This window comes from Rana temporaria, chromosome 4, assembly GCF_905171775.1.
Source record: "Rana temporaria chromosome 4, aRanTem1.1, whole genome shotgun sequence".
In the NCBI taxonomy this organism is placed as follows: domain Eukaryota; kingdom Metazoa; phylum Chordata; class Amphibia; order Anura; family Ranidae; genus Rana; species Rana temporaria.
This window is the reverse complement of record NC_053492.1, coordinates 369,305,317-369,318,300: the sequence shown is the minus strand read 5'-3', so window position 1 is coordinate 369,318,300 and position 12,984 is coordinate 369,305,317. Positions and strand designations below refer to the sequence as shown.

General features: G+C 44.9%; 1 protein-coding gene across 2 annotated transcripts in view; it reads left to right on the top strand.

Annotated features, from left to right (window-relative positions):
- Positions 1-12,984, top strand: part of IGF2R (insulin like growth factor 2 receptor) — a 274,566-nt gene that overhangs the window by 197,472 nt on the left and 64,110 nt on the right. For both annotated transcript variants that reach the window (XR_005748735.1, XM_040350930.1), the window contains exons 33-35: positions 978-1,100; positions 6,167-6,429; positions 6,521-6,727. Coding sequence is in view for 1 of the 2 variants with exons in the window: in XM_040350930.1 (XP_040206864.1) it covers positions 978-1,100; positions 6,167-6,429; positions 6,521-6,727 (593 nt within the window). In the remaining variant the exon portion in view is untranslated. The remainder of the gene's footprint in view (positions 1-977; positions 1,101-6,166; positions 6,430-6,520; positions 6,728-12,984) is intronic.

Genomic DNA, 12,984 nt, shown 5'->3' with positions numbered 1-12,984 from the left:
GGGTGGCGGTAAAGAGCTGAAAACGCATGATTTGGTGAAACGGAAAAGTCCAATGGAAGTCCGATCGTGTGTTTGAGGCTTAAGAGTAGGTTCTTCTCTGGTGGCAGTTTTTATGTGATGGTGTCTCCCACAAAATGACCCTAAGGTACTGGGAACCTGATCAATGATAAGCTAAGTGGAGATGCCGCCCACTGTAAGGGCTAGGTGTATTCACGGGAAACCATACCGAAACACAAATAAAATAAATGCATGTAAACACTCAAAGGCTAGCTCCTCAAAAAATGTATTTATTATAAATGGAAATCATCACAGACTTAAACAAAGGTTGCTACTCTCTACAAAAATGGATTGTCAGGGTCTTGCAATGTCTTATGGGACTTGTAGTTTCAAAACGGCTGGAGGGGTTGAGGTCACCTACCCTGCAGTTTAGGACATCCCAAAGTTATGAATATAACCGGCTCTGTGTTCTGTAATGTACGATAAAGAAAATTGGGGTTTTCCTACATTTTACCTGTAAAAATCCTTTTCTCAGAGTACATCACAGGACACAGATGTCCCTCCCCTCTGTTTGGGAATTTATTGCTTGCTACAAAACTGAAGTTCTTCCTGGCTCTATTGTAAGGGTCATTTAAGGGAGGACTTCCTGTTTGATTTATCTACCCGTGTCCATTCACCTATAGGTGGCATATAGCCCAAATAGTTAAGAATATAACCGGCTCTGTGTCCTGTGATGTACTCCTAGAAAAGGATTTTACAGGTCTGATGTAGGAAAAATCCAATTTTTGCTTAGTCAGGGAATGTAAAGGATGTGTGTTTTTTGTTTTTTTTTAGGCTTGTGCAACTCATAGTAACAGTATTTGGTACTAGTTTAGACTGTCATACAGAAGCGTTTTAGTTGTACATAAACAGTTGTATGCCATCTTTGTATTTTACAGTATATTTAGTTATATGTGACTAATGTAACTGTCCTTCTCCAGGCTATCTCTTTGATCTGTCATCCTTGTCAAGTAAAGATGGTTATGCTATTCATGATCGTGAAAGATCAATAAAGTTGAATATTTGCAGTGCCGTTAAGCCTGAGTTTTGCGATGCCGCAGCTGGTAAGTTTGAAATTCCCTGAATAGAGAGTGGGTGACAGTTGAAATGTTCTTTTCTAATCTGTTGTAAAACACATGGCACTGCTACACAACAGATACCAGCTGCAATCTAAGGGTGCAGTCACACTGCCACTCCTGACTGGTTCTGGGTACAGTTTGTCCCCATGTTCTGGTTTGTTTGTTTAGTGTAAGTGCTTTGAACCACATCCAGGATCGGTTAAGTGTACTGTTCCCAGGACTGGTGGTCCCAGACATTGTTCACTTGTGGTCCGGTATAGTTTGCACACCTTGCTGGAGCACAGAACTATCCATAGCTATTGAAGCATGGATCACTTTGGGCTGGCTAGAATAAGTGTGCCTAAGAACATTTCCTTATAGTCCAGTGTGAGCGCAGACCAGCGGGGGATGAGAGACAATTTAACTCTGGCACAGTTCAGTTAATCCGTTCCAGTGTGAGCGCACCCTTAAAGTAGAAGTCCACCCTAACACTAAAATCACTTAATCTACAGACATCCACGATCTAGCACTGACCTAGCTAGCTCTGTAAAGAAGAAATCCGTATACATACCTTTTCTGAGACCGATCCGATCCCACACTGAGCTGCCATCTGCGGCTTCGCTGTGGAGGTGGGTGCAGAGAACGCGTCCAATAACGGAAGCCCCATAGTAGGTCTATGGGTGACGTCGCTCCTCATTCATTCCACAGCCGTTGTCGGCTGTTTTCTTTTGCAGCGATTCCGCCGCTGGAGATCGGATCAGTTTCAAAAAAGGTACATGGACATGCAATCATTAGTAAATAGAAACTAAATACATTTTCTCAACAGCACTATATAGAAGTCTTGTGACTTCTATCAGTGTCTGGCTGAGCACTGATTAAAACTTGTAGGAGGAGTTTTCATACTGCACTGAGCTTTCCTTTAAGGATTCAGGACCCCTGACCCTCTGTCTGGACAGTGCTGACCACATGCACTCTCCTCTCTCTCACTTTTTGTGAAATGCTTAGATCAGCTCAATGCTGCTGATCTTTCTGCAGCTTCTTGTCAGCCACTTCCTGGCCACTTACTTGTACTCATGTCATGGTGGTTGCATGGCATTTTTTTGGAGCATGCCTTTTTTTCCCTCTATCTGTGACCCATTAGGGAGATTTCCATTTTTTTTCTAAAACCCCCGAACCAGATTAACACCGCTACAGAGGAAGATTGGCAGAGCCTGTGATACACCGAGTGGGCATAAGGGGGGGTTGCTTCTGCAGCTTGTTTTAACCTGTTCACTCTTTAGGCATACCAAACACATCAGAGTGGGTAACAGGTGCCAGGCAGGACATATAGAAAAGGGTCCCCTATTCTGTTTTGGTGAGCATTAGAACAGGGAATGTGAGTGAATTCCTCTGATAGGGACACATGCTACAATAAAAGCACATCTTTTTAGACTGAGGTTTAGAATATTTGATATTTACTGCTGGCTGTGTGCCCTCATTTGGGAGATTTTCTTTCACTTCCTGTCCCATAGCCTCAAAAGGAAGTAAGAGGAAATCATGATAGTCGCCAGAATTGATGTGTATGTGTGTGTGTATATGTATGTGTGTGTATATGTGTATATATATATATATATATATATATATATATATATATATATATATATATATATATATATATATATATATATATATATATATATATATATATATATATATATATACAGCTAAAAGAAAACTTTGCCTTTTAGTTATACTTTAAAGGGGTTGTAAAAGTACTTTTTTTTTTTTTTTTCCTAAATGGCTTCCTTTACCTTAGTGCAGTCCTCCTTCACTTACTTCATCCTTCCATTTTGTTTTTAACCACTTCCCGCCCAAGGACGTCATATGACATACTGGACTTTAAGTGGCGATATTTGAAAGATGCCTGCAGCTACAGGCATCATTCAGATAACCATTTCTTCAGCCGGCAATTCTGTGCACCATAAGAATGATCATAGCGGCAGTTCCGCCGCTTGATCGTTCTTGTATCACCCCCCTCATGCCGCCATCCGGTGCTTCTCCGTGCTCTCCTGTGCCATCGGAAACCTGGAGAAACGATCTGCCGGCGCCGGATGGGAGGCATAGAGATGACTGGTGACCAGATGGTCACCAGTCATCTCTATGATCGTCGGAGGCCCGTGCGCGATGTTATGACGTCACGCCCTGGAAGCGGAATGTAAACAAAGCTGCAATCGCGGCTGAAAGCATGAGATCCGTGTGTTTTTTCTTTTTTTTTTCTTTTCACAATCTCATGCTTTCCAGCCTGGAGGAGAGATGTGGGGTCTCATTGACCCCGCCTCTCTCCATAAAGAGTACCTGTCACAAACCATTCCTATTACAAGAGATGTTTACATTCCTTGTAATAGGAATAAAAGTGATCAAAAAAAAAAATGTACAAAAAAGTGTAAAAATTTAATAAATAAGGTAAAATAAAAAATAAAATTAATATTTATTTTTTTATTTTTAAACGCCCCTATCCCCAGTAGCTCGCGCTCAGAAGTGTGAACACACACGCAAGTCCCACCCACATATGTAAACACCGTTCACATCACACGTGAGGTATTGCCGCATGCGTTAAAGCGCCAGCAACAATTCTAGCACTAGACCTCCTCTGTAATTCCAAACTGGTAACCTGTTAAAAAAAAAAGCAGCAATGCCTATGGAGATTTTTAAGTACTGATGTTTGACGGCATTCCATGAGTGTGCAACAGTTTTAAAGCGTGACATGTTGGGTATCTATTTACTTGACGTAACTTCATCTTTCATTATACAACAAAATTGGGCTAACTTTTACTGTTTTTTGTTATTTTTTAATTCATGAAACTGTTTTTCCCCCAAAAAAAGGCGTTTGAAAAATTATTGCGCAAATACCGTGCGAGATAAAAAGTTGCAATGACTGCCATTTTAATTCCCTAGGGTGTCTGATGAAAAAATTATGATTTTTGCATGTAGGAGTGAAGTGCCAAAATAGGCAGGTATGGAAGTGGTTAAATGTCCTTATTCCTTCTGAGAAATCCTCACTTCCTGTTCTGTCTAACGCCACACATTAATGCAAGGCTTTCTCCCTGGTGTGGAGTGTTGTGCTCGCCCCCTCCCTTGGACTACAGGAGAGTCAGGACGCCCCCTAACACAGCTCCTTTCTCTATCTGCAACATAGAGAGTGTCCTGACTCTCCTGTAGTCCAAGGAAGAGGGCAAGTACGACACTCCACACCAGGGAGCAGGGAGAAAGCCTTGCATTACTGTGTGTAGTTAGACAGAAGAACGGGAAGTGAGGATTTCTCAGAAGAAATAAGGACATTTAAAAGCAAAATCGAAGGATGAGGTAAGTGAAGGAGGACTGCACTAAGGTAAAGGAAGCTATTTAAGAAAAATGTATTTTAACTTTACAACCCCTTTAAATCTTAACCACTTCCGGACCGCCGCATGTACATTTACGTCGGCAGAATGGCACGGACAGGCACATGGCTCGGGGGTCCGATCGGGACCCCCCCCCCCCGGTACATGTGGCGGTTCCCGTGGCTTCAGGAGCGATCCGGGACGAGGGCGCTGCTATTCGTTTCTAGCCGCCCCCTCGCGAGCGCTCCCCTGAGCTGAAGAACGGGGAGAGCCATATGTAAACACGGCTTCCCCGTGCTTCACTGTGGCGGCTGCATCGATCGAGTGATCCCTTTTATAGGGAGACACAATCGATGACGTCAGACCTACAGCCACACCCCCCTACAGTTGTAAACACACACTAGGTGAACCCTAACTCCTACAGCACCCCCTGTGGTTAACTCCCAAACTGCAACTGTCATTTTCACAATAAACAATGCAATTTAAATGCATTTTTTGCTGTGAAAATGACAATGGTCCCAAAAATTTGTCAAAATTGTCCGAAGTGTCCGCCATAATGTCGCAGTCACGAAAAAAATCGCTGATCGCCGCCATTAGTAGTAAAAAAAATATATAATAATAAAACTATCCCCTATTTTGTAAACGCTATAAATTTTGCGCAAACCAATCGATAAACGCTTATTGCGATTTTTTTTTTTACCAAAAATAGGTAGAAGAATACGTATCGGCCTAAACTGAGGGAAAAAAAAATTTTATATATGTTTTTGAGGGATATTTATTATAGCAAAAAGTAAAAAATATTGAATTTTTTTCAAAATTGTCGCTCTATTTTTGTTTATAGCGCAAAAAATAAAAACCGCAGAGGTGATCAAATGCCACCAAAAGAAAGCTCCATTTGTGGGGGGAAAAAAGGACGCCAATTTTGTTTGGGAGCCACGTCGCACGACGGCGCAATTGTCTGTTAAAGCGACGCAGTGCCGAATTGTAAAAACCCCTTGGGTCATTTAGCAGCATATTGGTCCGGTCCTTAAGTGGTTAAATGAAAATTTTGTGATTGGTTATATATATATATATATATATATATATATATATATATATATATATATATATATATATATATATATATATATATATATATATATATATATAATTACAATTAGGTTTATATATACATATATGTATATAATTACAATTGTGCCTAATCATTACTGTTACAATTGAACTGTGTGAAACACGTCTACAAGACTTGTGTGTTGGTGTCCTTTGATGTAATTTTGGTGATCAATAAATGGCATTTTAATTTCTATCGATGTGCAGCCATTTCTTCTATTCAGGCCGAGGCCAACACTTGACCGGAGTTCCTATTAAGCAGAGCTAATTCACCTGGAGCGGCAAGTTTTTTATTCATATATATTTGGACACAGGCACAATTAGTTTTTTTTTTTCAGGTATTTACCAAAACATTTTCAAGCTATAGTTAAAGATATGGGCTGAAAGTACAAACTCTCAGGTTTAATTTGTACATCCAAATGGCTGCTGATTTGGCTGTATACCAGTTCCAGGGCAGCGCATCTGAAAGTAGAATATTTGGTATTTCTTATGATTTGAATATTTATTTTAAAAAAAAATATTGAAACGTTTTTTATATATATATATATATATATATATATATATATATATATATATATATATATCAATTTTTTTTTTTGTCTGTAGGTGTGTGCGTATCAGAAGGTGGAAAGCACTTGAATGCAGGAAAGGCCCAGAGCCTTCTCACCTACACAGATAAGATGCTGAGGCTAGTTTATAAAGATGGTGATGTATGCAGCAAGAACCCATCATTTAAACACCAGAGTGTTTTCACCTTTGTGTGTGGATCAGACCCAGCTGCTGGCAGCCTTCCATCCTTTGTGTCCTTCAGTGAAGACACGTGTACCTGGCAGTTCACATGGCACACGTCTCTGGTCTGTGAGAAAAAGGTGTGCATATTATTTTTCCTAGCATGTGTTGTATATTGGATCCAAACTGCAGTTGTTCATTGTCTGGTGATCCTTTATTTCTTTTTCTCAGGTTGAATGCTCAGTGCAGAATGGCACCTCCACTATTAATCTGGGTCCTTTGACGAAGCACGTGGGTTACTATGAGGTCCTGCAGAGTGAGGAGTCAGATTCTGCAGTCTTTTACCTAAGTTTATGTCAGCCTTTAAATGAGGTTGTTGGTGTTAAATGTCCAACAGGCGCAGCGGCATGCAGGGTCGCATCTAGTGGAGAAGCAATTGTAAGTATGAATCTGTTTCCTTAATGGGTTTATTAGTAGGAAAGGTGCAATGTAGTGTTCTAAATAAATGCTGCAGCATTAAGGGGCCCTTTCACACTGAGGAGTTTTTCAAACACTTTAAAAAAAAAAAGTGCTGGAAAAACTCAAAAAAAACGCTTCCTTTAAAATCAATAAATGTTTTCACACTGGGGCAGTGCACTTCCATTGCAGTGCAAACAAATCCTGTTTGCAGCATCTATGGTGTATGTTTGGGGAGCTAAAATAACTAGGGGTGCACCGAATGGGTTTTCTTTATCGTACATCACGGGACACAGAGCGGCATATTCATTACTATGTGGGTTATATGGAGTACCTTCAGGTGATGGACACTGGCAATCTTAAACAGGAAGTCCCCTACCATTATAACCCCCTCCCATAGGAGGAGTCCCTCAGTTTTTTCGCCAGTGTCTTAGGTGTTGGTCACGAATTAGTTTGCCTCCATGTCCTTGGGACTAGGTAGACTATACCGGATCTGTCCAAAGTGCCTCAGAGCCAAGGTGGACAGTACCCGGGCCCCAAGTCGTGGGGTTTTGCCTATAATGCCTCTCTTCGGAGGGCTGGACCCTGGGCCCAGAACTTTGAACTTTCTAAAGTCCAAAAGGCGCTGTTGCCAGGGTGCTGTATAGGTCCAGGGCAGTGGGGTTCCTGCCAGGACCCGGGTCCCTGAAGGTCTGGTACAGAACCCGCGGAGATGGGGGAAGATTGGGCCTCTTGCTTTTGCAATACCCTGCAGCGTGGAGCAGGTAAGAGAGGGGCCTGCGGAACTTGGTTCGTCGACAGGTCCCTCAGTGGGGGAAATCTAGTTGGGACAGCCTGGGATGCTCTGCATGGGCGACTTTTTTCCAATATGTCTGCTAGACAGGATGGTTACCTCCCACATTCTAGTGTATCCCCCTCCACTAACAAATGTGTTTGCCATTATATATATATTTATATGTATGCTCGCTGCTCCGCATGGCTTTGGGGGTTAGGGGCTCCTTTCCTGGTTCCCTGGGACTAACAAGGATCAGCCCACCCCCGTGTTTTCCTGGCTCAAGCTGTGCTGTAAGATGGCCAGAGACTTGCCTTGTCAGGTGTTGCGTTGCGGCCAAGCGGCTGTGTCCTGTCACGCCGCTGGCGTTGCTGTCTCTCCTCGTGTTGGTGTCGCGCGCAATATAGGGGCGCGCACGGAAGAGGCGGGGACCGTAGCAGCGTCAGCAAGGAGGAGGGGGCGTTCCCCTCGCTATATCTCGGCTGACAAACTGTCCTCCGGTCAGTGTGAGAAGCATCTGCTGGCTGGAGGGACACAGAACGGGGCACAGAGCGGCGGTCGAGCGACACCTGGTGGCGGTAAAGAGACCTGTTGGTCTGGAGCTAGGCTCCCCACTGACCTGAAAAAAAAAAAAAAAGGAAGCTAAAAGCCTTTTTTTGTTTTTCTTTAAAGCCAAGAGTCTCTAGCAGCAGGTTGGCTATTAACACAGTGTTTTTCCTAAAGGAACAGTGCCTGTAAAAAAAAAAAAAAAAAAAAAGATATATAAAATAAATATATATATATAAAAAAAAAAGGGGGGGGGTTAATATAGAAGGAAGGTGTGAGCACTGCCTTCCTTTGGCCTTAAGGGGATATTTTTTTCCTGCCTTAAGCTATATATTTCCTTTTTTTTTCTCCTTGCTACAACAGTCAGTTGTTGCTAGCGGAGTGCCTCAGTGTTGTATCATGGGCCCTAAAGGTTCGGGGACTAAGAATGCTAAAAATGCAAAAAAACAGAAGGGTTCCCCCTCTAGTTCTGAGGATCTTGGTCAGGCCATGCCGGGTTTGTTCTCTCCTGAGAAATTAACTGACGCCACCTTTTAGGACCCATCAGGTGTGGTGGGTGCTGCGGCTGGCCCCATTCTACCTGCTCCGGTGTTTGTTACACCCGAGATGCTAGCTGTCTCCCTGGACGGGTTAGAACAGAGATTGACAATGCTTCTTAATAATTCTCTTACAGGAACAAAGAGAGATGGGTCTCCGTCGCCTAAATTGGTGTCCTCAGAAGTTGAGGTTCTCTCCCCTGAGGAGTTTGAATCCCAGGAAGACCTAACCGAGCAGAACCTAGAAGGTTCAGATATGGAGGAGTCCACTATTGAGGAACCTTTTTCGGTCTCCCAAGCAGAAGGTCTGTGGGTTCAGTCTCTAACGGATATGGTCCGTTCAGCTTTTAAACTGCCTTTACCAGAGCCTCAGTTTCCTGCTGTATCGTCCTTGGGCTCCTTGAAAGCACCATTTAGTAACGCAGTCTTTCCGCTTCACCCCTTGTTGGAGAACGTGATTTTTCAAGATTGGGTTCGGCCCGATAGAATTTTTGTGCCTCCAAAGAGGTTTTCTGTTCTGTACCCCATGGAGGAGAGTTTTTCTAAAAAATGGGTGCTTCCTGCTGTGGATGCAGCGGTCTCCTCCGTAAATAAGTCTTTAACCTGTCCGGTAGAGAACATACAAATGTTCAAGGATCCGGTTGATAAGCGGTTAGAGACCCTTTTGAAAGCATCTTTTTCTACAGCAGGAGCAGTCGTGCAACCGGCAGTTGCTGCTATAGGGGTTTGTCAGGCGTTAAAAGACCAGACAAAACAGATGTTAAGGGAGCTCCCGGCTCAGCAAGCGCAGGATCTGGCCGACCTCCCTAGAGCTCTGTGTTTTGCGGTGGATGCCATAAAGGACTCCATCCAACAGGCTTCCCGCCTGTCGCTGTTTCTGGTACATATGCGGCGGCTCTTGTGGCTAAAGAATTGGTCGGCCGAGGAGGAAGGCTTTTTGGGGAAGATCTTGATAAATACATACAGACAATATCAAGTGGCAAGAGTACTCTTTTACCAGTCAAAAAAAGATTTTGAGGCCCAACATTCAAGCGGCAGCAATCCCCAGCCCCAGGGCCCTCTGGCCCCAGGCAGTATCGACGGCCTCCCGCACGATCAAACTTTGCTAATAAGTCGCAGGGACAGGCCGCTGGTGGTAAAAGACCATGGTTCCGCAAACCAGCTAAACCGGCTCCCAAGTCAGCCTTATGAAGGGGCGCCTCCACTCAATCAGGTGGGGGGAAGGCTTCGATTCTTTGCAAAGGTTTGGGAAGCCAAGATCCCCGACAAATGGGTTCTTTCCTTAGTGGCGACTGGCTACAAGATAGAATTTCGGGAGTTCCCCCCTCCGCATTTTCAGGAATCAAGGATTCCAAGCGATCCGGCAAAGAAGGCTGCCTTGCTATCAGCCTTGGATCGTCTTCTAGATCAAAGGGTAATCATAGAGGTACCCGTTCAGGAGCACAAGCTAGGCTTTTACTCCAATCTGTTTATCGTTCCGAAACCCAATGGCGATGTAAGGCCCATCCTGGATCTAAAAATTCTAAACTCTTACCTGAGGATCCAGTCCTTTCGGATGGAATCCATACGCTCTGCCGCCGCAGCGTTGCAGCCGAACGATTTTTTGGCCTCAATAGACATAAAGGATGCATATCTTCATGTTCCAGTTTTCCAAGGGCATCAAAAGTTCCTACGTTTTGCTGTCGCGGGGTGCCACTATCAATTTGTGGCTCTCCCTTTCGGGTTGGCTACGGCCCCCTGTGTGTTTACAAAGGTCCTGGCCCCCATCTTGGCCAGTCTGAGGACCCAGGGAGTCTTGATCCTGGCCTATTTGGACGACCTCCTGGTCATAGATCACTCTGCTTCAGACCTGAGTCGAGCAGTAGCCCTGGCGGTTCAGTACCTCAAGGTATTTGGTTGGGTTCTAAACCAAGAAAAATCGGCTTTGCAGCCTGCAAGGCGATTAGAATACCTTGGCATGCTGCTAGACACAAAGCAGCAAAGGGTGTTTCTCCCCGTAGAGAAATTCAGGGGGATCAAACAATTGATCCAGTTAGTGCTAAGCAAAAGGCAGCCCACTATCCGTTTGTGCATGAGATTACTAGGAAAGATGGTGGCCACCTTCGAGGCGGTGCCATATGCTCAGGCCCACACTCGTATCCTGCAGACAACCATCCTGTCAGCCTGGAACAAAGATCCACAAGCCCTGGATCTTCCGTTGACCCTTCCATCAAAGGTCCGGCAAAGTCTCTGCTGGTGGTTAAAACCTCTGAACCTCCTAAAGGGAAAATCGTTCAGTCCCATCATCTGGAAGTTGATAACCACAGATGCCAGCCTGAAAGGCTGGGGAGCGGTCTTGGATGGGCAGATCCAGCAGGGGATTTGGGCAGAGTCGGAAAGACGGCTGCCAATCAATGTCTTGGAGATCAGGGCGGCACGCCTAGCTTTAAAAGCCTGGACATCCAAGCTGCAAGGGTCTCCGGTGAGAGTGCAGTCCGACAATGCCACGGCGGTGGCATATATAAACCACCAAGGGGGCACGAAGAGTCGAGCCGCCCAAAGGGAAGTGAGCTTAATTTTTCTATGGGCAGAAGCGCATGTACCATGCATCTCGGCGGTTTTTATCCCAGGGGTGGATAATTTACAGGCAGACTTCTTGAGTCGCCAGCAGCTGATTTCAGGGGAGTGGTCTCTCCATCCCCAAGTCTTTCAGGAAATCTGCCAGAAATGGGGATTTCCGGATGTGGACATCATGGCATCTAGGTTCAACAGGAAGCTGAACAAGTTCGTGTCCCGATCTAGGGACCCTCTGGCCTGTGGAACCGATGCATTGGTTTGTCCTTGGCATCCGTTTAGTCTGCTGTACGCCTTCCCCCCGTTACAGATGCTGCCCCGCCTGCTGCGCAGGATCAGGGCGGAGAGCAGGCCTGTCATTCTGATAGCCCCAGCATGGCCTCGGAGGTCGTGGTACTCACTGATCGTGAGAATGTCAGTGGGGGAACCTTGGACCGTCCCACTTCGTCCAGACCTACTCTCTCAGGGTCCGATACTCCACCCTGCCTTACGGCATCTAAATTTGACGGCTTGGCGGCTGAATCCCTGATCCTCAGGGGTAGGGGCCTGTCTAGCCAGGTTATTTCTACTCTGATTAAGGCTAGTAAACCAGTCTCCAGAGTAATTTACTACAGGGTCGGGAGGGCCTACGGAAGCTGGTATGACTCCCAGAGATGACTTCCACGCAAATACACCATTGCCGTGGTATTGCGTTTTTCTCCAGATAAGAATAGATGAGGATTTGACCTTGGAATGCTATTAAAGGACAGATTTCTGCCTTATCAGTATGGTTTTGTTGGTCGTTGGCCACGCACTTTTTGGTTAAAGCCTTTTACAGGGGATCCTATGCATTAATCCCCCCATCTAATCTCCGGTTTGTCCGTGGGATTTGAATCTTGTGTTGTCAGCTCTGCAAAGCAGCCCTTTGAGCCTCTGGCAGAGGTTCCGTTGGTTTTACTGACTGGGAAGTTGGTAATTTTTTGGTTGCTAGGGCTTCCGCTAGAACAAGATCAGAGCTGGCAGCCTTGTCTTGTAAGAACCATGCCTCAATTTGCATAAAGACAGGGTGGTTCTTCGGCCGCATCCGTATTTTCTGTCTAGGGCGGTGTCCAGTTTTCTCTGGAATCAGGATTTGATTTTCCCATCCTTTTTTTCCAGAAGCACACTTCTAGAAGGGAAGGCTTGCTGCACACCTTGGATATTGTCAGGGCCATGAAGGTCTACCTGAAAACTACAGAAAGACTCATAGGACGGATACATTGTTCATCCTGCCGGAAGGACCCTAAAGGGTCAGGCTACGGCAAGAGCTACCATCACTAGATGGATTAAGCAGTTAATTAGTCAGGCCTACGGCTTGAAGGGCTTGCCCCCTCCTTATTCAGTTAAGGCCCATTCTACTAGGGCCATGAGCGCCTCCTGGGCAGCACACCACCAGATCTCTATGGCTCAGGTTGCAAGGCAGCAACCTGATCATCGGTCCACGCGTTCACAAGATTTTACTAATTGAACGTAAGAAGAAGGGCCGGCACAGCCTTCGGACAAACAGTGCTGCAGGCTGCGATTTAAGATCCTCGAGATCCGGGGGCACCCTTGGTTAGTTAATGAATGAATTGAATTAATCAGATTAATTAATTTTTTGTTGGATTTAATTTGGATTTATTATGATTTAAAGAATACTTTCTGAATTAGATCTCCTGGTTGAGATGTCTCCCTCCCCTCATTGTAAGCATTGCTTTGGGACATCTCACATAGTAATGAATATGCCGCTCTGTGTCCCGTGATGTACGATAAAGAAAAGGGAATTTTTTAATACAGCTTACCTGTAAAATCCTTTTCTTGGAGTACATCACGGG